At 39.8% G+C, this 26,063-nt stretch overlaps 1 protein-coding gene across 1 annotated transcript in view; it reads right to left on the reverse strand.

The window, feature by feature from the left end:
• Positions 1-203: 203 nt before the first annotated feature.
• Wnt10 (Wnt oncogene analog 10) overlaps positions 204-26,063 on the reverse strand; it is a 60,694-nt gene continuing 34,834 nt past the window's right edge. Inside the window, exons 3-4 of the mRNA XM_022061966.2 lie at positions 14,323-14,654; positions 204-4,410 (exon numbers count right to left, since the gene is read on the reverse strand). Coding sequence (XP_021917658.2) covers positions 3,886-4,410; positions 14,323-14,654 — 857 coding nt within the window. The 3' untranslated portion in view covers positions 204-3,885. The remainder of the gene's footprint in view (positions 4,411-14,322; positions 14,655-26,063) is intronic.

The following is a 26,063-nucleotide window of genomic DNA, read 5'->3' on the forward strand; positions in this document are numbered from 1 at the left end:
CAGAATTTAAAATGTGCCTTACCAATCCATGAACAATCAGCTATTTTAGTGACCAGAATTCTAGAGAAATTCACTCGTTCTAGACTAGTGAATATCATTAAGAAATGTTTTTTGGAATTATATTTCCTTCAGTGTGACATATGTATTTTTTATTTGTATGGGATTCGTTAGGATTTTAAAATATATTTTGACTTTTTCATTGATAAATCTTTTATATAATATTTTATTTTCTTCAGTTCTAGATCACATACAGTTGATTCATGCTTCAAGGTGTGTAATGTCTTTCAAAGAAAAAGTTTATAATTTATCTTATTGAACTAAAGGGAAAAAAATATATAAATAACTTACTTAGTATTCCTACTCTTTAAGTCTGTTCTTACAATCCACAGTATAATTAAATTTGACTTGTTAACTGAAACCGCCTTTTAATAAAATTGTACTATAATTCAATTTAAAACGAACCCCTTCGGAAATGTGTTCTGCTCATGTAAATTGTAAACACTGTCTCCCTATTGCAGTAGCCGTGATGTCTTTCGGCCCCTTTGCGCCTCTCAGTAGTCGTAATGAAATTCAGGAGGAATTTAGACCGCCAATTTATTTCAAAATTGCAAATAAATTTTCGCATTTGTGTAAGTAGATTTTCGCGGCTTGAGTTCATTCTGTAACTTGGATTTCGGATGAGATCCGATGTCATACGTTGAATGTTACGTTATCATGTTTTATATAAATACAATGAAATTTTTACGTATATTTTTTTGTAGTTAGTTCAATTTTTTTTAAAAAATTCTTGAACGTTGGCGTCAGTCAGGGACAATTTGCGTCGTCTCAATATTTAATACCGTGTTTAATTTTACTTTTTAAAACCCTTTATACTTTCCTGTAGTCAGCGTCACGACCCGGCTAGAGGAAAGAATTATTTTCCCCGGTCGGGGATCGAACCCCAGCGCGTAGCCAGTCGCTATACTGACTCACGGGCAAGGGGACACATAAGCCAATTGCCAGGAATGTTGGTGCAACTGATTACGAACAGTCCGTGTTTCCCTCGTGCACTCGCATCGAGCAGAGCGAGAAACAAACATCGTCGAAAACAGAACGACTTCGCGGTGCACTCCAGGGTAGGCTACCCGGCAGGGGTCAATGCTTTTCCAAAGAATTCTGTTTTAAGACGATTTGTTGAGTCTGCTCATTTGAGCCCAGCTCATTTGACTTGAGGTTGGATCGGGAGAGATGAAATACATAAATCTAAAGGTACAAATCATATTCCGATAGAACTGAGACACAGATATCATTTTCTTAGATCTACGAACATTTTAATTGTATTAGGAATTAGAAAGGGTTGCCAGAAATGTATTGTTTTAGTATTCGTAAGAAGGATGATGAAACTGACTGTGGTAATTGTGTAAGGTTATCAGTGTTGTTAACTGCACACAAAATTTTTAGATGAAATTATTTTGAACCGTCAGTGTGTATTTTGATGTAATCGATCGGATATTCTGCATTTCTTAGATACTTGACAATGAGAAGGAGATTGAAATGTGGCGATATAATGGCTGTTTGCAGACTTAATGAAAGGATGTGTTTTAAGTTAAGAAGGAAGTATTATGAAACATTCTCATTAAATTATGAGGACCAGTGGAAGTATTTAGACTAAATGAAATGCATTTAAATTAAACCTGTAGATATTTATTTGTCTGAACCATTTTTTGTAAGAGGAGCGTCTCAAATACAGAGATGCTCTATAACCATTGCTTGTCTGCTTTGCGAATGCGCCATTAGCAATGTCCAAGAACGCAAAGAGATGATAATTTCCTGCATGAGAATGTGAATATGTGGTCGTCTTATCACCTTACTGTAGAACAAACTCATTGTGGTGGCCTGAAGGTGGCTAATATTTTATTATTCGATACTGAGGCAAAGTTCAAATACAGTAATAAATCCTAATTACGTTTAAAATTAAACAAGAATTTGGGGGGGGGGGGGTGGAATTAAATTTATAATTTTGGTTTCCCATGCGATACTTGAAACGTGTGTAGATTAAAATATACAAAATTGCAATTTTGTCTGTTTTTTTATGGATGTGAAATGTGGTTTCTCACATTAAGGGAGGAAGACATCGGAAGTAGATGAGTACGGGGTGTTTACGAGACCACTCGAAATCTCTTGTAAATTTTGGGTTTCATAAAAGCGAGGACATTTATTGACTGTTTTAGAGAAGGCAATAATCTTCTTATGACGCACTCCGTTTCATGGAGTTAGCTATTGGAAATATCAAGATAGATCTTAGGGAGGTTGGCTTTGAGGATGGCAAATGGATGGAGCTGGCTTAGGATCGTTGCAGATAGCGGGCTTTGGCGATGTCGGTGTTGGACCTGCCAGGGAGTTAGTTAACTTAATGAGCAGCTCGTCTACCCACCTATAAAGGTTGTGCGAAATGTTTTGACTGACCACTCCTAGCCTCTAATTTTCTTCCTATGGTTTTGCTAAGTGACGTCATTTGTCCTTATCTCGGATGCCTTGAAGATAAAGATGTTTTGATGTGAGGCTAAAATATCACTGAATTATCCCAAACCCTTTTCACAATTCAGAAAAATCTCATTATGACAACATTTTTCTTATAATGATCGAACTTTTATGAAAATTATATCGCCTTGTTTGTCAGTGTCCATGCGTAGAAGAGATTATTGACTCATTCATCGTGGATGTCATAAGCGTAGTAAAGGGAGTGTTACTTGGTTCTGAAGATTGCACGTCTGTTGACAATACCAGCGAAGTTCTTAGCCGAAACAAGGAGCCGACTGTCCCAAAGTTTGTGCCTGGTAACGCATTTGTAAATCGCGGTTTTCTTTGTAAGGACAAGTCTTTGACGCGTTCTCCGACAAAACTTTACACAAAATGAAATATTATTTACGAACAATAGTGTTTTAACCACAGTAAGGTGTTTGCGTGTTTCTAGGCGTTCTTCACACTTTAGCGTAAGCCTTATTGAATCGTCCGATACTTTTACAACAGTGACCTTTTAACATATTGTTATTTACAATGCCCTTGGCTCACTGTTGCGAGAATGGCCTTTGATTCAATTGTTCCTCTTTAAAACATTGTTATATTCCTCATTCCCTGGTTGCTCTCTTGACGTCATCACCCGTGATGTGACGTGAGGATCTTCATCATTGGAATCATTGTATACTAGAAAGAGGACACTTTTCCAATCTTGTTCTTATTCTTGGACGTACATTCATCTTTCGGTAGAGACTGGGGAGTAAAAGTCAACCAAGGGGGGCAAACACAAAGCTTCTTCGAGCGAATTCTTAAAATAATCCATTCAAAGAGGACGCCGAGCACATACAAAGACCTCGTTCACAGAACCGTTTGTTTCACATAAATTTATGGCACAATTATACCAAATTTAAGATTATAGGTAACGTTAAACATTTCGACGTGTGACTAAACTCACCACTGACCCAAGCTCTGCTGAAGGTTTGTTCACTGAAGCGAATGTTTTTGACTGTAAAGTGCTTTATGTTTTTTTTTTTTGGGGGGGGGTTAATAGCATCCGAACGTCACACTGGAACGTGAATCCTTGGTGCGATATGAAAATCGCGTACGTCACTTTCTTTATAATTTATGCTCGGAGACCACGGAATTTTCATCTCAGTTGCACTCACGTTTCGAAGATACAATTAATCTTTAAGCCTTCCAGAAAGCACGAGACAGCTGACTTCTCAAGTTAAAAACTTCCGTGGAATTTAATGACACTGATTCCAGCCGAACCATTCTCGCTGGAGACTTAGGGCCGTCGAAATATGGTTTTGAGGAAGTGGCCGATTCTTTTAAAAATATTCATTAAGTGAAGATCGACGCTTGCAAAGAACATGGAGCGTCGTCGCACTATTTGCAGACCGTGATCCACTCCTCGGTGGTGCAGTTCTGACACACGACGTAGCAGCACCAGTGAAAGCGACAGTGACAGCGATCCGTCGTCTTCTGCTTGATGAGGTTGTAGCCACGACCGCAGCAGAGCGAGCCACACCCGTCGACGGCAGTACTCGTGCGATTACACCGTCGCCCAGATGTTCCAGGGAAGTCCACGCTGGGGTCCTGTTCGCAGAAGTTTGGCGAGCGCTGGTAGTATAGGAGATCGAGGGCCAGGTCTCTGGGACGACGTAGGCGAGTTCGTCTCCTCGGTCTGGGCCTTGGTCTCGGACGAGGTCGTCGCCGACGGACCCCCTCCAGTAGAAAAGGCGATCCATTCCCTAAGTTTGACTGATCCACCAGCACGGCGGACCGGAACCTCTCCTTGAGAGCCTCTCCGACAACCCGGAAGTCTGGTGCTGCCTTCCAGCAAGTCTTCAGCTCGCAACTTCCGGACATCCCATGGCATTTACAGCGGACTTGCATGTTGGTTGCGACAGCCTGAAACATTGAGCCACTGGACAGAGCAGACACATTCCTACTCCTTCGTCTGGGTCGACCCATTGCAATGCCTGCCTACACATAAAAACGCTGGTACACGTTAATGACTTGAGCAGGATTTGAACCCACTACCCCAATGTTTGACGCGCCTTACACGAAGCGATTAAACTGCTTCGTTTGTTACGAACAATGGGTGTGTATGTATTTGCTAATATTTGTAGACAGATATTCTGATTTTAATAGAGTTTGGTATAAACGTCACACGGGTTCTTACTCGTCACTAAATATTAAGGTAACTACGAAATCAAAGACGACTTTTTTACACATCGGAGTGACAAATCTTCAGCTGATTGTGGTCGAAGGCTATTGGAAGGTCGAGGCTTATGTCGGAATATAAAAATAAAACTGACGATAAACAAATGGGATCGGACGATGTAGAATGCATTTGTGTTCCCTGAGGTTATAGTTAAGGGGGACCAACTTTACTTAAAGAAAGGTGGGAATACGTGAACTGTTTTTTTTTTTGGTCTAAGTTTACGGGCCATGATAATGAGTCTTCTGGTTTCACAAAGACTGAGATTTATTGGGTAACTCAGCGACTATTATATTTTGAAGCAGGACTCTGGTCCACGCAGATAGATGTCATTGAGCATCGCGGCCTTCCAATTCCCCGCGATGAACTGTATCGACGTTGACTTAGTGTTCTAAGAGATCTTCGGAGATTGTGCAAGAATTTTTGTTGAGATGGCATCTATCGTTTATAGTCTGTTCTTATTCTTAAGTACACTGCCTTAATTCCAATGCGTTGTCAAAAAATATTCCATATGGATTCGCTGTCCTATTGTTAAGTTGTTACATTACAGATATGACTTGGCCGACAGATAGAAGCCTCGGTCGCTGAGTAAATTTCCCATACTTATTCTGATTCTCTCTGGCGGAAGGGAAGGGCCGGATCTACCTACGGCTAAACATCACATCAATAACTCTGAATAGAGAATGTTGGCAAAACTTTAAATATGTTACAATAACCATAATTTTTGTATTTACAGAATATAATATTCCTATGAATTTGTTTATTGTTTTAAAGGGTTTAGATGGATGACATGTTTTCTATTTTTTTAAAAATATAATTACATTTATGTGAACCCAATTGTATTATTTTCGGATGTTGTGTTGGTCCTGATATAGGCGAAGTATATTAAAATATTGAAACCGTGGTTATGCAATACCTTAAATTATATCTGATCGCCTAATAAAGATTGAGTTATCAATGAATTGATACAAGAGAATAAAGTTAAATTACAAAATACTAATAACTTACTTCTTGTAGACCTGAAGTAAGCTGTCTCGGCTGCGCGCCGTTAAGGCGCTTGGGAGGGGAGAGATATAGCTCATACTCGTAGCTAGCATGCAAATTCTTTCGCGTAGTAAAGAATATGTATTTAAAATGAAAAAAAAAAATTACAAGGGTTTTAACGCGAGGAGTAGTTTCAAAGGCACGAGCCATACATTTCGATTCCTTAGTCCCGTCAGATGATTTCGTCTTTTAAATATGCCTGCTTATAATTTATTCCATTTCACCAACACTGCACACCTACAAATTCTGAAGTTTAAACGCTCCATTTATAACCTAAACTTTAGAATTAATCAATGTTAAGTGCAAAGTTTAATATGGAGCTAGGACATGCTTTCACGAAAGGTCGAGAAATGTTCTCCTTTCGATTCCGAATCGATTATGACGTTACTTGTCATGTCTGCTCAATCATACACGCATTTGAGTTATGGTCGGGTTACACATGAACGTGGTAGACGGACACACATCGGACGGGCAACTCGCTATTGTGATCGCATCATTTGAAGCGACGGATAAATCTTCTGGCACATGAGCATAAATTATATGCAGACATTTCTTTAGTGCTTTAGATGACAGAACAAGTTTTACGGTAACATGGGACTTAATATTCACTCTTAAGGCCGCTCCTAATGGTTTCTTGGGCAAGTAATGACCTATATATTCGTTGAAACTTTTGACGCTTATGGAGGGAGGAGTTGAAAAACGCATCTGTAATATTAGTCTGAAAGTTCCGCGTCTCAGGTTTTCGCCTGTGTGGAGGTTAGCATTAAGCTGATCACGAAATCACTACTTGTTTCAGGAGAATTAATCTTAATTCTTTGTGGCTTACATGTAATGAAGTCTGATAGATTGGAGCACCTTACGAAAATCTTAATGTCCTTCGTAAAATTATCGTTCTTATATAGTACGTAAAAGTCAGGTGTTTGCAAATCCCATTTCAGATAAAGCTCACTTGCGTTAGCGGTCTGTTTCGTAATATTGGTAGATTTTATAAAGCAAATAAAATATTTAAAAGAATAGGGCCTATTTTCATGTATTGGCCTTCCGAGTTGCAAAGTACTGTAGACTTGAACATGTCTGCACGGGGTTTGAACCCAGAAAACTGGCATACATGTCTTCAGTGTCGCGAGAGCTTCAAACCTCGTGTTGCCTTCATCAGTCGCTCTGACTTTAATATTTGTCAGAGGGCTGTCTCATCGCCTTTGAAGGACCGCATGTCGCCTTGCAAATTTGCACATGGCGTTGGGCGACCGGTGCCGAGATTTATCAAGTAATCTTCTTCACCTCAGGTTTTACCACAAAAATTTTCTGAACATTTCTCGTCTCTTTAATCGTCACACGATTAATGTAAAAAAGATTAAACAATTATGGATTCTCCTATTCTATTTGTGGTCAGGATTTCTGTGGGAACATTATGTTAAAAGTAAGTGCCGAGTATACTTGAAATAAAGCAGCAACTATATTTAGAATTATGTACAGAAATGCTCATAAATACGGCAGCGAAAATCCCACCACGAAAGGGGCTGTCACGCGGTCTGCAAAAAGGAATTGTTAAAAACCAGAAAAAAGAAACTTTACCCCTTGAGATACGTGTGAGACTTACCCGTATGACAGTAGTGTCAGAGAAGTTGCCTCACTGCACGGGGGAAATGGCTACGTTGTTGGCATTTTGGGATGAGCAGTCTACACTTTGTAGCCCTCAAGCTGACTTTTAGCTTCTAGAAAAGTTGTCGAAATGGCTTTACGGGACAGAAAATGTCTTAGAAACAATTTTAAGTAACTACAAACGCGCACTTTTGCTGTTCCTGCCAAACGCTTCGTAATGACGTATGGGGGGAGTGTAGGAAGAATTTCGCCCGTTTTCAAGTTTGGTTCTGAAAAGATGTGGACGGCCAGCTTTCTGCTTCTTTGGGTCAGCCGTCTTTATCCCTTGGCTAAGACGCGAACGAAGGTCCAGAACCGCGGCTAGTCGGTCTGGACGTGTTGGCAAGAAGATTACTTGCCTCTGCCAACAGTCGGAACTGGCAGCTGGTAGATTTATCTTTTGAACCGTTGTTCAAATCATCAACGGCATTATTACCTAATATTTAAGTTTCAGACACCGAAATTACGATTTCCGGAGTTTATCTGAGTTCTTATATCGTTGAAGACGACTGGTGTTGGGAGGTCGTGCAGGCGCCGACACGCGGTAATTCAATTCTTGCAAACTTAACAAAATTTTCTTTTCCATAATTCGCCCGTATTATAGACGTATTTCCGTTCTATTGAACTATCTTCAGTTCGTGCGATTTAAATTATATTTGCTGAAAATTCCATAAAAAAATTCATCGAAGTAAATAATTAGGAAAACGTCGAGTACATAAAATTGTTTTAAAAATTTGTGGTCGTTGTTTCACACGCATTTTTATCTTGAGATCGAGGTAACGTCGAATGAACATCCGGACGTGGCAACGACTTTAGACGCGAGAGTCTTAATGTCTAATGTTTGGAATTAACCGTGGCCAGATAGTTTCCAGCCGCTGGTAAATACTATAATTTTTTTTAAAGTCAGGCGATGTCCACAGGCGACTTAAAATATCGTAATACGTCCACTTCGCTCTAAAGTGACTTGCGTGAGTGCTTAATTATATTCATCAAGAAATTAACGTGAGACAACAGCGTTGTTAGCCCAGGCCTGAGAGAGTTGCCTCAGGTAATGAATTCGTAAAGAGATTCTGCTTAATCTGACGTTGAATCTCATCTCGCAAATTATCAGAGCTGTTTTCTGGAACCGGAAGGGGAGGGGGGGGGGACGGCTTCTGAGCACCGTCACACCTCAGATTTCTACCTCGCTGTGTATTATTCACAGGCTCTGAGTTGTCCACGCATGAGGAAACAAAGAGTCCACGAGCTGTGATGGTTCTCCTCTCTGCACGGAGGCCTTACATACCTCACGCCACTTTTCTGACAAGTCAGTCACGTGGTGTTACTTTTAGCTGAACATCACTAACCAACACGAAGTAATGGGGATATCTCGCGGGTGGTCCGAATGTACGTACATACACGCGCTAACGCAGACACCACAAAGTTGGTTCCGCGTGCCCGGAAGGGGCCCTCGTCATAATATAACATCGGTAAAAACCTTGTTTATTTCCCTTTGTCTATGGTTCGTAGGCACGAGGGTTGCCTGAGAAGGCGAGGCATTCTTTAGAAGCGCGTTGTGTTTTTGGAGGGGCCACCGGGGTGGCGACAAACTCTTTCTTTGTAAAACTAACAATTTCTATAGCGTGGCTTATAACAGCGTTATAGGTCACAAACATGACGTGACCACAACCCCCCCCCACCCCACCCCACCTTTACATTTCTTGTGAGAGATAATTAACGCGTGAGAAGCCATCAGAAAGGCGTGTGAGCACTGAAGAACGAAACCTTATACTTTCTTTTATGTTCTCTCTGACCGTATATTATGTCCAACATGTAGTTTCTTTTGACACCCGCGTCCAATCGAACACCAGTTCATGATGGGTAGATCTCCGTTCCGATTGGCGGAGACTCTGTATCCCAGCAGAGGCGTAACTCAGCACCACGGGGGCGGTCTGCCTCCCTCAGAGATGAGAACACCCGAGAAGAATGGACTAGCCGATGGCAGAGCTCACACACACATAACACGCGGCAATCCGCATTCATAAACACGAGGCCTCGTCCCCCACCCACCGAGACGGAAATCGCTGTGCAGGCACGAACCAACACTAAAGTGAAATTTTGTAAGAAAAATGATGATAATTTTCTATTGAATGCGTGAAGTGAATTGATTAGTCGGACGAAACACTCGACAGGGAAACGTATTGGTCGTCGGACAGCGAGTAGTTACCGTGTTCTAGAATATCCTTTTTTCTCTAAGGTCACACGCATTGTTTGGTCGGAGAGCAGTAAAGTCTGCAAGCCCACGACATTCCATCCATTAGTGTAAGTTATTCGTAAATTTTAACTAAGAAACATTGAAAACTTTCAGGAATACGACATTTTCCTTGTACCGTAGTAACGATTTAAGCTACAGCCGACAGATTAATTTTTAGGGCAGTTTATGCGTCAACAAGGCATCAGTCGACACACTTTAAATGTTTTCTGCAGATTATACGTTGTTTTTTTTTGTCTGAAAATTTTAATTATACTTAAAATTATTCATTGTCTGGACTTTTTCCATTGTCCTTGTTTCAAAAGAAGTCCAGTTAATTTTTTAATAATTTTTAAGTGTAATCCACCATCGTCAGAACACTTTAGAGTTGATTTTTGATTGTAGTATCATAAGAATTTTTTGAAAATTACACTTATGGAGTTTGTGGTTTCTTTGTGCAAACGATTACTGAACCTGTTAAGATTATCAGTACTTTTTAATTTGTCTTATTTTACATTCCATCATGCGACAGAAAATATTTTAACAACACAATTAATTCGAATGACTTATAACATAATACTCGAATGGTTATATATTTTCGACTGGAAATTTAATATGTATTTTTCAGCGAACGCTACTTGGATTCGATTGATTTTTATAAGTCGACATAATAAGTAAATGAATATTTACGAATTTCGAGATAAATAAATCCAATTAGATTTTCATATTTATAAAAAAACAAATATTCCTGGCAATGCCCTGATTTCTAACTTTTCTTGTACTCAAATGTTTTAATAAATTATTTAAAATATATATATATGTATGGGTATTCTGGTATTTTAAAATCGGACTGTAATTTGGAGAAGAATGTACGAAACATCTGAATTCTACCTCGGATGTCACTCCCACATATTTATCTGTTAAATTCGTATATGTGTTTCTATTCTGGAAATATTTAATATTGAAGTACTAAATTAAAATCCACAATTCCAGAATTAAAAAAGACAATGGAAAAGTGATGTCCATATTGGATTCTTTTCTAACCTAACCTAACCTAACCTAACCTAACCTAACCTAACCTAACCTAACTTAACCTAACATAACCTAACATAACCTAACCTAACCTAACCTAACCTAACCTTACCTAACCTAACCTAACCTAACCTAACCTAACCTAACCTAACCCAACCCAACCCAACCCAACCTAACCTAGCATAACCTAACCTAACCTAACCTAACCTAACCTAACCTAACCTAACCTAACCTAACCTAACCTAACCCAACCCAACCCAACCCAACCCAACCCAACCCAACCTAGCATAACCTAACCTAACCTAACCTAACCTAACCTAACCTAACCTAACCTAACCCAACCCAACCCAACCCAACCTAACCTAGCATAACCTAACCTAACCTAACCTAACCTAACCTAACCTAACCTAACCTAACCTAACCTAACCCAACCCAACCCAACCCAACCTAACCTAGCATAACCTAACCTAACCTAACCTAACCTAACCTAACCTAACAAATACAGTAAATTTAAGATTAGGAGAGACTGTGGGTGGAATTTTGATCAAAATCTTTGCAAAACTGCCCACACTGTTAAATACTCACAAGTCGTAAGAAGTGTCCAAATTTAAATCGTATAAAAATATCTTAAACGGATCATTACAAATGACATGAACGATAAGAGCTTTTGAGGAAAATTTGAAGCTTTATTTGATTGTTTTGTAAAGAAAGTATTATATAAGGCAATTACAAATCGAAATTAAATCGGTTTAGTAAATTTCTCTTTCAATCCATAAAACAAAATCTCATCGAAATCATTTCAGTAACTTTTGAGCTGAAACATTAGGACAGTTGACACCTCGTCATTTTATGCGCTCTATGACGAAGGTCCGATATAAGACCCTTTGTCGATGAAAAAGTGACTTTTGCAAAGTAAACTAGATTACTCTTAAAGACACATTATTTCCAAAACGCTTTTGAAAGTGACACTTATTAAATCTGTTGTTTTGAAACACCTTCGATATCTGTCTATTGTGGCCACTTAATTCTTGAATTTGGAAGCGACGTGTATTTTTTCGAAACATTTGAACCTTCGATCTCATACATTTAATCTATGATTTTCTTTTGGAATGAAAGACTGAGTCTTCATAGTTCGGAGGACGAGAGATCGTGAACTGATCGGAGGCTAGCAATCCCCGAAGTTAACCAGGTCTTCGTAAATTCTATTTTGGTCAGATACGTAAAATTTGCCGAGTACTCGAAGAACGTGTTCATTCATTCCGTATTATAATTGTGTAACGATAAATTTGATTTATACGTTTTCTAATAATGAAAAAGTTGTCAGTGGAACCACGGTTCCGGAGAATTTGACGTAAAAACGTCTATACGGAAAGGAAGTTTATATATTGGCTTTATTCTAAATATTTCCTTTATACATACTTTACAATTGAGTAACGTTTGATTAAGACTTTGCTTATTTAACTTGAATTAGTTACGCTTAAGATGGGTCTGTGGTAGATGAATGTAATGTTTTATAGGTAACAACAATGCCGAGTAAACAGATGTTTCTTAGGTAACCATTTTTATCGATTTGTTGATAAACAGATGACGTTTCCTGGGTAACCATCTTACACATTTTCGACACACTTTTTTGCGGAATGACACTGACCCTAAAATATAGACGTATTTACGTCAAAAAATGTGGAAAATCTGGGTATTTGGAAAAGTCTTTCGAATTTGTTATTTAGGAAGGCCTGGACAAAGATTTTGCGATACCTAGCATTCCGTCTAATATTATTTGAATGTCTAATATTAGTATATTACCAGTGGACGTCGAACCGAGCATGGGGATATAACACACAATATGTGCGACTCTGTTACGTATTCAGAAATGAAACATTCAACATTCATCGTTTCTATGAGGACAGTGTTATATGTTGAACATCAAAACATCAAACGATGCTTAGTAATTAGAGTTGCGCTATGATGTTTGTTGGAAGACAGAAATCAACCACCGACTATTCACTCAAAGCCCCAGATGCCATTCTTCTCATCCAGACACAAGGCTGGTGCATCATCTATAGAGGCGAATCACAGCGCCGCCATTAGAGGGGATGGGATTACTCTTTTATGGAGATGCAGGTCTTAATCTGAGTGAATGGATGCCGGCAGATTACAGATGTAATCTTAGTTCTGCTGAAAACATTTAGCAGATCACAGGCTACGCTGCCGCTGTTAATCCTGTAATGCCCCGGCATTGGACCCCTATTTATCCTCTCCCCCTCGCCCCTCTAGCAGCGTGCTGTAGTAATTTGATGGTAGGGTGACGACCCCTCAAATACTGACGGTAGTTCTGTACCCGCGATTGAAAGATGCGTTTAGCGAGCGAGTACAAGAGACTCGCTGGCTGGCTAATGTAAACTTCAGTTTCGTAGTAATTCTGCCATCGGTTCAGGTAGAAAGCAATTTGTTACTTTTATGTTGCGATAAATTCCCGGTCCAACCCGGGCAATGCAATTCTAAAAGAACGGAAACAGATTAACGTAAATTTTGAAGGCCTAGCGGACCTCAAAATGTAGGCCTGTGTTTTCTTATTCGCGGAATTCAGTCCGTACTCTTGTTGCGTTCTTTGTCCTGCAGGAGGAAGGTCCTGTCTGTTTTGTGGGTTGTCGTCCTGGACTCGTACGTCGATGGTCGACGGTCACGAATCGATCTCGAGTCGACACACGTAGGCTCTGTTAGCAACTAGCAGCACAAACGCGGGGACCCAGCGAACGCCAAGTTCGATCATAAACGCTGTATGACCGAGCTGAGGTTTCTTTTGCTGTTCTAGCTTCAATTTTAAAAATGTTTCTATTTCACTCAATGAATTTCGTCATTTTAAAAATTTAACAGGCTTCTTCTTATTCTTCTTTTTCAGATTTCTGCTTAACGACTTAACTTCTCTTGTATGGACTTTAGTTTATCCCGACGTAATGGATTTATTTAATTACATATCAACTGATATCTGGCCAAAAGGTTAGCACTCGTGCTTCGTACGTGGGCGGTGTCAGGTTCAAACCTCGGCCGGAGACGGGCTCTTAACGACACGTCTTTCGTGTCCTCTGTCATTCCAGGCGAGTGCCGGGATAATATATTAAATGAAATTTAATCTTCAGGTTTCATGAATCCAAAATCTCAGTATTAGAGTGGTCCAACACGAGACAATTTTAACGAGATTATGGAATGGTAAAGTTGCGTCATATTGTGATATAATAAATATATATTAAATCTTGTCCGTCTAATCACAATAAATTCTTATTAAATATTAAAATATTATAATAATTAACATTTAAAATATCTAAAATAATATTTCGATAAAGAACATCATTTAATATTTTAAATAATTTAAATGTTAATTATCATAATATTTTAATATTTAATAAGAATTTATTGTGATTAGACGGACAAGATTTAATATATAGAGATTATGGAATTCTTTACTGCAATAAAGGCGAATTATTTGTGGAACGGAATGAACACTCTTGGAGAAAGGTAATTTTATCACATGCAGGGGGAAGACCATTACATTCTGCTGCAGGAATTTCAATTAAAAATGCGAGAAATGCTTCTAGAAATTTGCTGATGAGTTACAAACTTATTTGGGTGGGGGGTTCATTCCAGTTACACTTACAAGTCTTCCTGCTTGATTATTATGAAGGTTGATTTGGGACTGGATGTCTCCTGCCTTTTCTCTCGAGTCGAGGAAGGACTTCGAGAAATCGACGCCATAGTCCAGATTGTGGGAGCACCCACCCCATTTCCACCTGCTGGCACTCCGAGTTCTCTGTTGTGGGCGCGAGTTTCGGGTCTTGGAGTTCTTATTGCTGCCGAGTCGGCCCGCGGCCCGGTACCTCCCGGGGTCACACCCGCAAGCCATCAGCTTGCCCATACTGCAGGCCCGAGCCACGCTGTGCGCTACGCCAGCCGACGAGATGGCGTAAGCGAACGCAGACTCGCGGAAACCTGAGAAAGAAGGAGAGACCTCACGGTTAGTTCCACTGCACAGCCATGGACCTCGTCTGCCCACTTAGACGAAGGGAGCGGGAGACGTGTTATAAGGATTTACATAATTTTGTAGACAGTTTTATTTTAACGAGGTAATATCGATTAAGAACGAAGGATGGTGTGACCTGAACACGTTGCATGCAAGACAGAAATGTGAAATGTTTACAGAAGTTGAGTTGGGAAACCTGAATCTAAAACGCCCCTATAAAGACGTACATTTACAGTAAAATATTAAAAATTTGTAGGTTAGGTTAAAATGTAAAAATGTAATAACATAAAAATTGAACCATTTTTTAAAATATTCTCTCATGTCATGTCGAGATGCTAACTGTGATCTTCTTAAGCGAAGTAAGGACTCTCCTCATGTTCCGGCGTTCTTTATTCTGCGGTGACTTAATATCTCGCATGTCGCCCCACAAACATCTGAAGCTTCTTTAAAGTACCAAAGTCCTATAAGCGATGGAGGTGAGAAGACATTTGTACACAAACCAAGATACAGACTTATCATATTTTATGTCCATTAAACAAATTCTTCGGTAATTTTGCAAGAATAAAAATAAGATAGTATAATTGTGTCATATATCAAATATTAAATTAATTATTCGGTTTTGTCCGTCTAATCACAATTATATTTAAAATTTAAAATTTACAAATAAGATAATTAAATTATCATTTTATGTTCCACATCGAATAATCGATTTACATTTGGAATATTTTAGAAATGTTTCTTTTGAGGCCTAATACAAAGATCAGCCAATACGAAGTCTTTTAGACCTGTATTTTTAAATTCTGAAACAGACAACGAAACCAATGAAAGGCTTCGTGGCATTTGAATGTGTCTTTGCTCGTACTGACATCACGTACGAAGGAGCACGTGAGGGTGTGCAACCGCGGGGCGTGGGGGGAGATTCTGTAACGGGCTCTTACCACGAGGCAACAGATCTCACCAATTCATGTGAGGAAACTCGCAGACGGTCTATTTCTTAAACCTCGTTTTGTGCCTGACGTTAGACGACGGGCAGAAAAATGTCGACTTGTTCGAAGGCGCTTCGCTGAGACACTTCGTACTTCGACTATTTAGTCTTAATGGTTAATGATTTGACGTTAATTTCAGACTCAAAACTTCATGGTGCTCAGCGCTACAAATAGGAATGATTTTGTAAATATTTGTTCATATATTTATACCTTATACGAAAAAGTGTACAAATTAAATGAATATTTGGAGAAGTCTTGTATATTTTCACGTTATTAAATCTGCATTTAAAGTCGATCTTGTAAATCCCAGTTTATGAATTCTGTGCAGACGAAAGTAGAGTCCAGCCTTCAATTTGCAAATTACTTGCAAGCTTCTAGAATGCTATTTGGGGGCTCAGTAGCGTTCTATAGTCTGACGCTCGTGTCAGCTGCCACAGAGATGGAGCCTTCATGGCAATAAATACCGCATTTGGATCTCTGCGGGTGTTGCATTCTGGGAACGTGTGGGACCTGAAAGGACAGTTCCCCAAATCCGGTGGTGATAGGCGAAGGTAAGGACAGATAGTTAGTTGTCCGCATTATCGGCTCTGATCATTGTAACATTCATCTTGGTTCTGGTTCACGTATTTGATAAAAATTTAGGTTTGTGACATCCCAAATCCTGATCCATCTCTTAACGACACGTCATTACTGACGTCCATAATCGACCTTAATTAATGAAATTGGTCTTGATATTTTCACTAATTTATCCGTCATGTTACTCCAGCACCACTGCAGAAGCTCATTTTTTTTTAAAAAGAATAGTGTTACCGTGTGTAGTGTACTTATACGTAAACACACAAATATATGATCTGAAGCTTTCACGGCGACTAAGTACAACGAATTCTTCTCGGGCTACCAGCCGTTGAGGACGAAGAAGATGGTTCTCGAAACGTGCGTACTTTTTAAGTTTCAACCACCTGACACGGCTCGTAGCCCGGGAAGAATTCATTATTCAGTGAGCAGTTTCTTCCTTCTATTTGCCTTGCATCCATATACCATGTTTTTCGTGCAGTCCCATACATGGAAATCTAGCACAGAATTCCGATGATGATGTTGGCCAATCCATCAGTCAGGGAGCGAACTGTTCGTTCAACTGCCCCATCACGTATCTGCTAAAACGTGCGAGTGCCCCAATGCTCTTAGAGTGCAACCGTACTTGTGGTTTATGTCTGTTCAAATCATCTCGAATTTGTATCGATATCTTCGTAATCGCTGAGAACAGGACCCATGTTTATGTGACATTTCAAACTTTGAATGATCTTAGGAATTAACACAAAATTTTCAATCTGCTTAAATAAATTCTTACCAAAAGCAAATGATTATTACAATAATAAAAATAGCAACAAAAATTTATAATATGTTTTACAATTGAGGGCAAGAATATCTTCGACTCGAGTAGAATCCTATCTTACGACCACCTACTAAAGAACATTGCACGATAACCCATGAATGTGTTTCTGAGATTATATTTAACGACTCTCTAAGTAGCTCAGACATGAATACTTGGAGTGGATGTGGAAGGAAGCGGTCTTGGCCTAATTTGAGGTTCTGTGCTAGAAATTTTCTGGGGGGATTAAGAAAATCCACGGAAACTTCAGTCAAGATAACCGGTCCCTTTGCCGAGATTTGAACTTAGAATCTCCCGAACACGAAGACTGCGGAGTTTGGTTCAAATTCGTGAACTAAATAGAATATTAAAATGGATTGTAAAATTATGTCATTAAATAAAAAATTAAAACACGAAATTTGTAAGGCTGGAAATCTATGTTATAGAAAACTGAATTTCTAGTTCTTGAATGTCTTTGTGAGGTTTATGATACCGCAGTTAGCAACGGATGCGTCATCCGCTCCAAAGCGTTGAGTTAACCGCAGTCTCTACGCGAGGAAGAAATGAACACGAGGATTCGCATTTAGGAAATGCGTTTGTCCATTTCGTTCTGAGAATTTTCTTTTGACTGATAAATCTCAAGAAACCGTCGATACGACTAAAGTGTGTTTAAGTTATGATACTGCGAACTAACTAACTAACTAGATCGCTTACGGAACCCGAAGGTTCATCACCGAATTAACCAAAGCCCTCCACCGGACCCTGCCCTGGGCCAACAAAATCCAGTCTCCTTCAACTCCTATCTCCCATAGATCCCGCCTGAGATTATCCTCCCATCTACGTCTAGGTCTCCCCAGGGGTCTCTTCCCCTCAGGCTTCCCAAATAGTGGACCCAACCAACCAGATGCCTTCGGAACCCGAAGGTTCATCACCGAATTAACCAAAGCCCTCCACCGGACCCTGTCTCCTTCAACTCCTATCTCCCATAGATCCCGCCTGAGATTATCCTCCCATCTACGTCTAGGTCTCCCCAGAGGTCTCTTTACCTCAGGCTTCCCAAATAGTGGACCCAACCAACTAAATGGCTTACCGAACCCGAAGGTTCATCACCGAATTAACCAAAGCCCTCCACCGGACCCTGTCCTGGGCCAACAAAATCCAGTCTCCTTCAACTCCTATCTCCCATAGATCCCGCCTGAGATTATCCTCCCATCTACGTCTAGGTCTCCCCAGAGGTCTCTTCCCCTCAGGATTCCCAACCAACACCCGGTGCACACCTCTTGTCCCATCCATGCGCGCTACATGCCCAGCCCATCTCATTCTTCTCAACTTAATCACCCTCACAATATTGGGGGAGGAGTACAGATTTTTAAGCTCATCATTGTGCGGTTTTCTCCACGCCCCATCGTCTTCCCTCTTAGGCCCAAATATCCTCCTCAAACACCTGCAATCTGTGTTCCTCCCTCTGAGTGAGAGACCATGTTTCGCACTTTTCTAAAAGCGACGCGTACGTTTGTTACACTAAGCACGCGGAGGGTATAGAGCAACGGGAAAGAGAGTGTGGAGCGGCCTTAATGTGGAAGACGAGTGACGCAGGGACAGGAACATGAGTAACCGATGTCCCTGTGCGAGGGCAGTGAAATGCGTCCGTCACTCCGTCCGTAGTCATTGTGTTTCTGTATTGTGCATTCAACGGAGGCAGTCATGAAAATTAATCATTATTTTACTGTCTGAGCGAGGCTTAAAAAATTAAGTAGAGAGCGAGACAAAATCGTGGAACTAAATAAAGAGGACGAAATGAGAAAAGAAAGAAAGAGAAAGAAAGGAAGAAAGAAAGAGAAGTCGCTGAAACACCGGAGTGTTGCTCAGGTTATGCGTCTTGTGTGGTGGCGTGTTTGAACGACCTATTCTCCGGATAAGGCAGACCTGACGCTGCAGACATTTGCCAGGATTTATTGCGAAACTCCTCTCAATGCAATCTTGCATAATCAAACAGGAGCAATGCCATATAAGGCGCTCGGCTTCCAACATTTTTACCGAGCGATCGAACCTTATACGTAAGTACATTCGGTTGCATTAGATGCCCACGTGTTCTTACCGTAAGGCACAGGCGTATCGGAAATCTCTTGTCGACTGCGACGAAACGCGCGCTCGGATCGTGACGCACATGTTATTGATGTTATAAATACGTTAACTAGGCGATTGTCATTCGTGTGTCATAAGTCTGCGCTCCGTAGGGGAATCCACCCGTCTCGACATTTAAATGGCCCCATAATTACGATATTCTGCGCTGAGAAAATATCGTCACTGTTTACGTACACAAGACGCGTTCTAGGAGTTTGGAAACAGCGAGTGTCTTTCAAGCCTAATAGAAGTATTTATTTTCTCTGTAACGCTGATTAGCATTAAGTTATTTATTACGATTACTTTAGAATACGGTATAAGTTACTCTGTTCAAATCTTAGACAACATTTCAGGAACATTCTCATTTGACTGACTGGATTTTTAGTCAAAAGATGAAAACTACAAATCTCTTCAAGAAAGTCAGTAATGAATTGTCTAAAATAATTAATTTTCATAGTAACATATACAAATTTCTGAAACAAATTGATATAAAATATATCTTTTAATATATTAAGGTTAATTTCTCAATCGAAAGGCTATTGGTTATGATGAATGTGTAGTATAGTATTAACGTTATTCATGTAAAACTTTTATTAAGGACAGGCTGTACCCGACAGAGATTCGAACTAGAGGTCTCCCGAGTATAAATCTCGAACATCAACGCTTTATAAATTTTATCACTTTCTTAATTAACAATTTAATTAAAATCTACCCTAAAGGTGGAGGTTGTAACGTTCGTCTAAAACGTTGGTTTCCACCTAAAAAATCTACACGAAGTCTTGGCCTTATTATTTAGTGTTCTGTCTGACGACGGGTCCATATGAACAGGATCCTTCCATCCTTTTCTCGGACTGGGACCTGTTCATATACGTTCTTGGCAGATGATCCAGAAGTGGTTTGCCATTGCCTTCTTCTGTGTGTGAATGGAGTAATTGTTGGGATGCCACGGAGGAAAACTCCGTGTTGCCTAGACCACGGCCTTGCCCAACGCAAGTTATAAATTCGGGCACCGCCGGGAATCGAACCCGAGACACCAGGATTACAAGGCCAGCGTTCTAACCGCTAGACCACCTCATCTTATTATTATTTAGTGTTCTGTCTGACGACAGGTCCATATGAACAGGATCCTTCCATCCTTTTCTCGGACTGGGACCTGTTCATATACGTTCTTGGCAGATGATCCAGAAGTGGTTTGCCATTGCCTTCTTCTGTGTGTGAATGGAGTAATTGTTGGGATGCCACGGAGGAAAACTCCGTGTTGCCTAGACCACGGCCTTGCCCAACACAAGTTATAAATTCGGGCACCGCCGGGAATCGAACCCGAGACCCCAGGATTACAAGGCCAGCGTTCTAACCGCTAGATCCTAATTTAACGAAACTGAAATCTGTTCAGTTCTTTTGTAGATGAAGAATGACTTCACGACGGGCAAAGTACGTGGTTTATGATCCTAAGTCGCTTTTAATTTTCTATCAGAATATTAATATAAATTACAAGAATTCAGCAGTCTGTTATAGATACACGGAGTAATTCATTATACGCTGTCCTTGAGGACGTGCATCAGCGAACTACCATCGCCGCGATTAGGCTACAACGCGAACACTTACGCGCCGACGAGGAGGGAGAAGTTCTTGGCCGCGATTAACATTCTGATCGATCACTTCAGTGAACTCGTGTCCGTTCCTTGTTTGGACAGCTGCCTTTCGAATGTAAGACAAACATGTGGGCAGTTCGGTCCGAATACGTACACAGTAATTAAATCGAGACACACGATAATTGTTTATGGCCGTCCATCGAGTCATACAAATGAAGCTATTTACGAAAGTTGAAAGGAGAACTGCGTGACATTTTCAATAGACGAATGACGAAATGACATGCAACAGACATGAATTATGTCGTGTTTTCAAATAAAATTGTTTTTTTTTTTTGAAAGCACCAATCAGAATGCACAGACGTGTTTGCATTTTTACCAGAAGTACTGAATAGCTCTTCATTAGACTTTATTCAGTAAACTTTGGCATTTTCACCTCGAAACGCGCTTTAGTTGATGCGAATGTCCCTCTGACAAACACTGACTTCGAATAGGTCGATCCCGTGTGCATTTTTTTAAATCATAAACGACAGTACGTAACTAACGTAAGAGTGGACTTGAGGTTTTCACAGCGATGAGTATGAAGTCAGCTGTCTTCTGGGTTGTTGCATCGTGTAGCTTGGTAGAAGTGTGGCGACGTTTCAGGGGTCATACTGCCTCCATCATCAGGGCCATTAGAAGCCCGATGGCAGCGTTACTTATACTTAAATTTGTGTATTTAGGTTTTATTTTTACGTTAGCCAGTTTAAGTCCCATGTTTTTTTTATTTGTAGTGTTCTGTCTGACGACAGGTCCATATATTATGAACAGGACAACCTGACAACCTCTTCAGGTTGTCAGGGACCTGCTCATACATATATTCATTCTTGGCAGAGATGATCAGAAGTGGTTTGCCATTGCCTTCTTCTGTGTGTGAATGGAGTAATTGTTGGGATGCCACGGAGAAACCGGGGAAGCCCCCGGAGGAAAACTCCATGATATCTAGACCACAGCCTTGCCCAACACAAGTTATAAATTTGAGCACCACCGGGAACTGAACCCGGGACCCCAGGCTTACAAGGCTAGTGTTCTGACTGCTAGACCACCGTGGCGGTAAGTCTCATGTAGTGCTTCATTAAAATGGGCAAATTCTTGAACTTTAAAAAGTTTTAAATTTAAATGTTCGGAGTGGATTCATCTGTCTCAGTGCAGTGTTTAATTAGTTTAATTATAGGTTTAGTGTCATTATTGGCGCCTTGATAAGAGTATTAAAAATTTGTGGGGTGGGCTGGTTGTGTACAGTTCCTTCCCTCTGACAGAACATTGTTTGTATTTCACGTGTAGGTATAGCGAGCCCTTGGTGTGACTACTGGAGTAGTAAAATGTTTCTGTATTCAAATATTTTAAGAAATTAAAGACACGATTACACACTCGTGAACTGCAGGCCTGTGAGTTAAACGCCATTTATAATCTTTCATCTTAACACATTTGATTATCAGATATTTCAGTGGCACTCAGAAGCCTTTGCTGCTCTTAATATTACAACAGAATACGTCGTTATATCTCTGGCCTGTTTTCACATAGAATTATTTTTGAGAGACAGCTATTATTTAGGGCACAGAGCAGGAGTCCTTGGGGACGAAACATGAACCATCAAAGCTGTCAGTACTCCATTTGAAACAGGTACCCACGTAGCAAAATTATAAGGAACGTGTGGTGGAACATGCCACTCTGATTGCATTAGCAGCCATCGTATGAGAAATTATTGAATTTGAAGTAAATTTACTTAATTCTTTGCGTATTATATGGTCGAGACTCAATCAGACAATATTATGAATGGGAAAAGGCGACGTTAGATGAATAAGATACGGAACACAGGTGTTAAAAGGTGTGTTGTCTTGCAATAACGTGTATCTGTAAAAGAATTCAGATCAAATGTTTCAGTATTATTTGGTTCAAATCCGTTATGGCGCCAGGTTCTTGTCTCGTTAAAAACAATGGTCTAGCGGTTAGAACGCTGGTCTTGTAATCCTGGGGTCTCGGGTTCGATTCCCGGCGGTGCCCGAATTTATAACTTGTGTTGGGCAAGGCCGTGGTCTAGGCAACACGGAGTTTTCCTCCGTGGCATCCCAACAATTACTCCATTCACACACAGAAGAAGGCAATGGCAAACCACTTCTGGATCATCTGCCAAGAACGTATATGAACAGGTCCCAGTCCGAGAAAAGGATGGAAGCATCCTGTTCATATGGACCTGTCGTCAGACAGAACACTACAAAAAAAATATGGCCTGTGTTATTCAATTACATTTCAATGCGAAGTACTCCGATGGTCTTTTTTTACTATATAACATGATAATGTCAGTGATAACTCCAGAAATGACAGGAAGTCGGAGGGAGCCTAAATCTAAATTAATGGCAAAACTGATAAGACTTTGGCAGTTATTGATAAGTGCTTAGCAAGAACGTAGGTATAACGGTGAAGATTTAAGAAAATTTATATGGTATGTTATTGGAATCAGACTGCTGGTGTCGTCCTGTGAAATTTATAGGACGGATAGAAAGATAATTACAAAGCACATGGGATATTTTGTAAGAAAATATTATGGATGAATAGATTCACGGGAATTATTACATTGTAAGAGAAGCGGACGGGGTAAGACATTGAAGTTGGTAGTGAAATATGGCTAGAAAAAAAAGATTTAATAAGAGTACGTTACGAATTATTTAAACGGACTACTTGAAACTCAAAAAATTGGAAATAAAATTGAAGGAACTGATAAAATAGGGCATAAAGATTATAATATTATTGAAGAGTTTTAAACGATGAAGTGTACGGAGATATTTTTATGTAATAAATGGCTTAGTATATACTACATAAAGCTTTAGTTAGTATGAGATTAATGAATTGTATTAGGAATGTGAGATCTGGAGATTTCACGGCTGAAATCATGATGCTGTTTAGATTCGTCGTCAGATGCCAGAGTTCGGAGAAACATGGTCTCCATTTTAAGCCCTGATGATGGAGTCAGTATGGTTCTCCGAAATATTAACATCTGACAACAAATCTACAAGGCGAATTAAGATTTTGAAAAATTTGATTACACATGTAAAATGTCGGATGTAATTGAGAGAATGAAATTAACAAGATGTAATTAGAAGTTGATGATAAGAGAAAAGAAATACACGAATATATGAATATATTATATGTAGCGCTAATGGAAACACATATTCTGCCGGAACAGTGATTGACCTCAAGTCTCGTGTCAACCAAGTAAAAGAAATGTTATTATAATTATTGTTATTATTAATGTACATGACGTATGTAGTGCTTTACGCTTTGTATGTGTGTCTCGATTATTTCCTTTAGCTTAGGCTACAATCGCATTAGTTACATTTTCCTGTCTTGTCTGTCAACCATAGGAAAGAACATACACGATTTGTTACAGTGAAGAACGAGGTCTGGTTTTGGTCGTGGTCGCCGTTACATGTTTACTTAATTAAAAAAGTCACGCGTAGGAAAGCCGGTATACAGAACACGTGTAAGGGAACTTGAAGCGGTAATTCAGATCCAATTTGTTCGCCCGTCACGGGTCCAGATACATTAAACTGTCTCACGCTGCTACAGAGGCAGAGCGCGGTCGCTGGAAACTCGACAGGATCGTCTTGATAATGACGGGAGGTTTTCGTATAGCTTCTGATTTTAAATGAGCGCATTAAAGGATGTGTTTGTATAAGGCTAACGTGTTCTCTTGGCGTGCAGGTATTCAGGTATCCAGCAGAGGATACAGGACCTGAGAGAGGACACGAAAATATTGACGAAGACTTCTTCAGGCACCCGAAATTGTTAAGAATTTAAAGGCACACAAATATCCAGCGCTCAAAAACTACAAATAAAAGCTGCATTGAGGTTAATATCTGATTCTTTCGTCTAAGACAGGCGAAAGCAAAGATTTCTAAATATAAATGAGTTATTTATTTTTCATTTGAGAGTAATTTAAATAAGTTTCCGTATTGTTTAGGTTTATCATTATTTTAAAAGACGGATTCAATTTTTTTTCTTGAAAATTAATTACTTTTTTTGTTTTATAAGGTTGAAAGAATTGATGTCTTCTGAAAATTGTAGTCTTTTACTTAAATTTAATTTGTTAGCTGAGGAAAATTCAGCGATCTTAGGGCGATTTGCTTTGCTGTATACTACATTATTAGACGTGATAAAGAAATTAGAAAAATGTCGAACCAAATTTAATTCTCCATCTCGGGATGGGATTTGAGCCACGAATGCACAGCCAACACTTCTGATACGTTTACTATTCTTTCCCTCGTAAAGCCAGCATCAGAGAACTATGCGACGTACATAAATTATGTCATTTCTCATAATCAGACAGAAACATAAATGTTTTAAGAATAATTCAGTTTCTATTAGATAAGAACGAGCAACTTATATTTCGCTCCCTTGTGACCGCCATAACCCAATTTTCATCTAAAGACAACACGAACACGAGTGAGTAGAATCTGCTCTGTACAGTCATGAGAAGGAATCACGCACTCCGTACGTTTGTTGAGGAATAACTAAATGGCAGCACTTGTAATTTATCCACTTCAATGGATTGAAGGAGAAAAGCTCGGAGGCCACGAGCCAAGGAATAAAAATCTGGCGTAGGGCAAACACGATCTATGTCCATATAGATATAAAGATGCGAATACAGTCACAACGTATTGGCATCGATCCTGAAGATGGCAGCATGCGGTCGAAACACATAGTGTGTGTGTTTGAAAATGACAGTCGATACAAACATGAATTACGTAGAATTTTATGAGGTATTAAAAGTGTTAAGGAATGTAAGTGTGTGCTCATTCGGGAAGCCGACTAATTCCTGATGTCCGGGTAATAAAAGTCTTCGCGGTCAGACTTACCGTCTTTGAACTTCAACATGTAAAATTCTGGGACGTGGACGGGCGAACAGTCATTTGTTTCAAAGTATTGTTGACCTCGTGGAACCCAGCCTGAAGACAGTTTATCTTATATTTCTGATGAATTTCACTTTGGACCATGAATCAAAGTTTTAAACGACAAATGTCGATCTCGCCTTAAGTGGAAGATTTGTCTTTCGGGGACACTGAAGCAAGGATCAAGCTTCATCATTTAAATAAGTCAGTTTTAAATCCTTGGTATTGAATTAATAATCTAATCCATAATTTTAGTGTTGCGGATGGTATCACCCCTTAAAAATGACCATAGAAACCCAATTTAATTAATATCCATTCTTTAATTTCGGAAATGCGATATTAATACACAGACGGACAGACGCAACCCAACCCTTCTGCGTTC

This window comes from Zootermopsis nevadensis, unplaced genomic scaffold (assembly GCF_977971745.1).
Source record: "Zootermopsis nevadensis isolate Lab colony 2312 unplaced genomic scaffold, Znev_1.0 Znev_ptg000002l, whole genome shotgun sequence".
Taxonomy (NCBI): Eukaryota; Metazoa; Arthropoda; class Insecta; order Blattodea; family Termopsidae; genus Zootermopsis; species Zootermopsis nevadensis.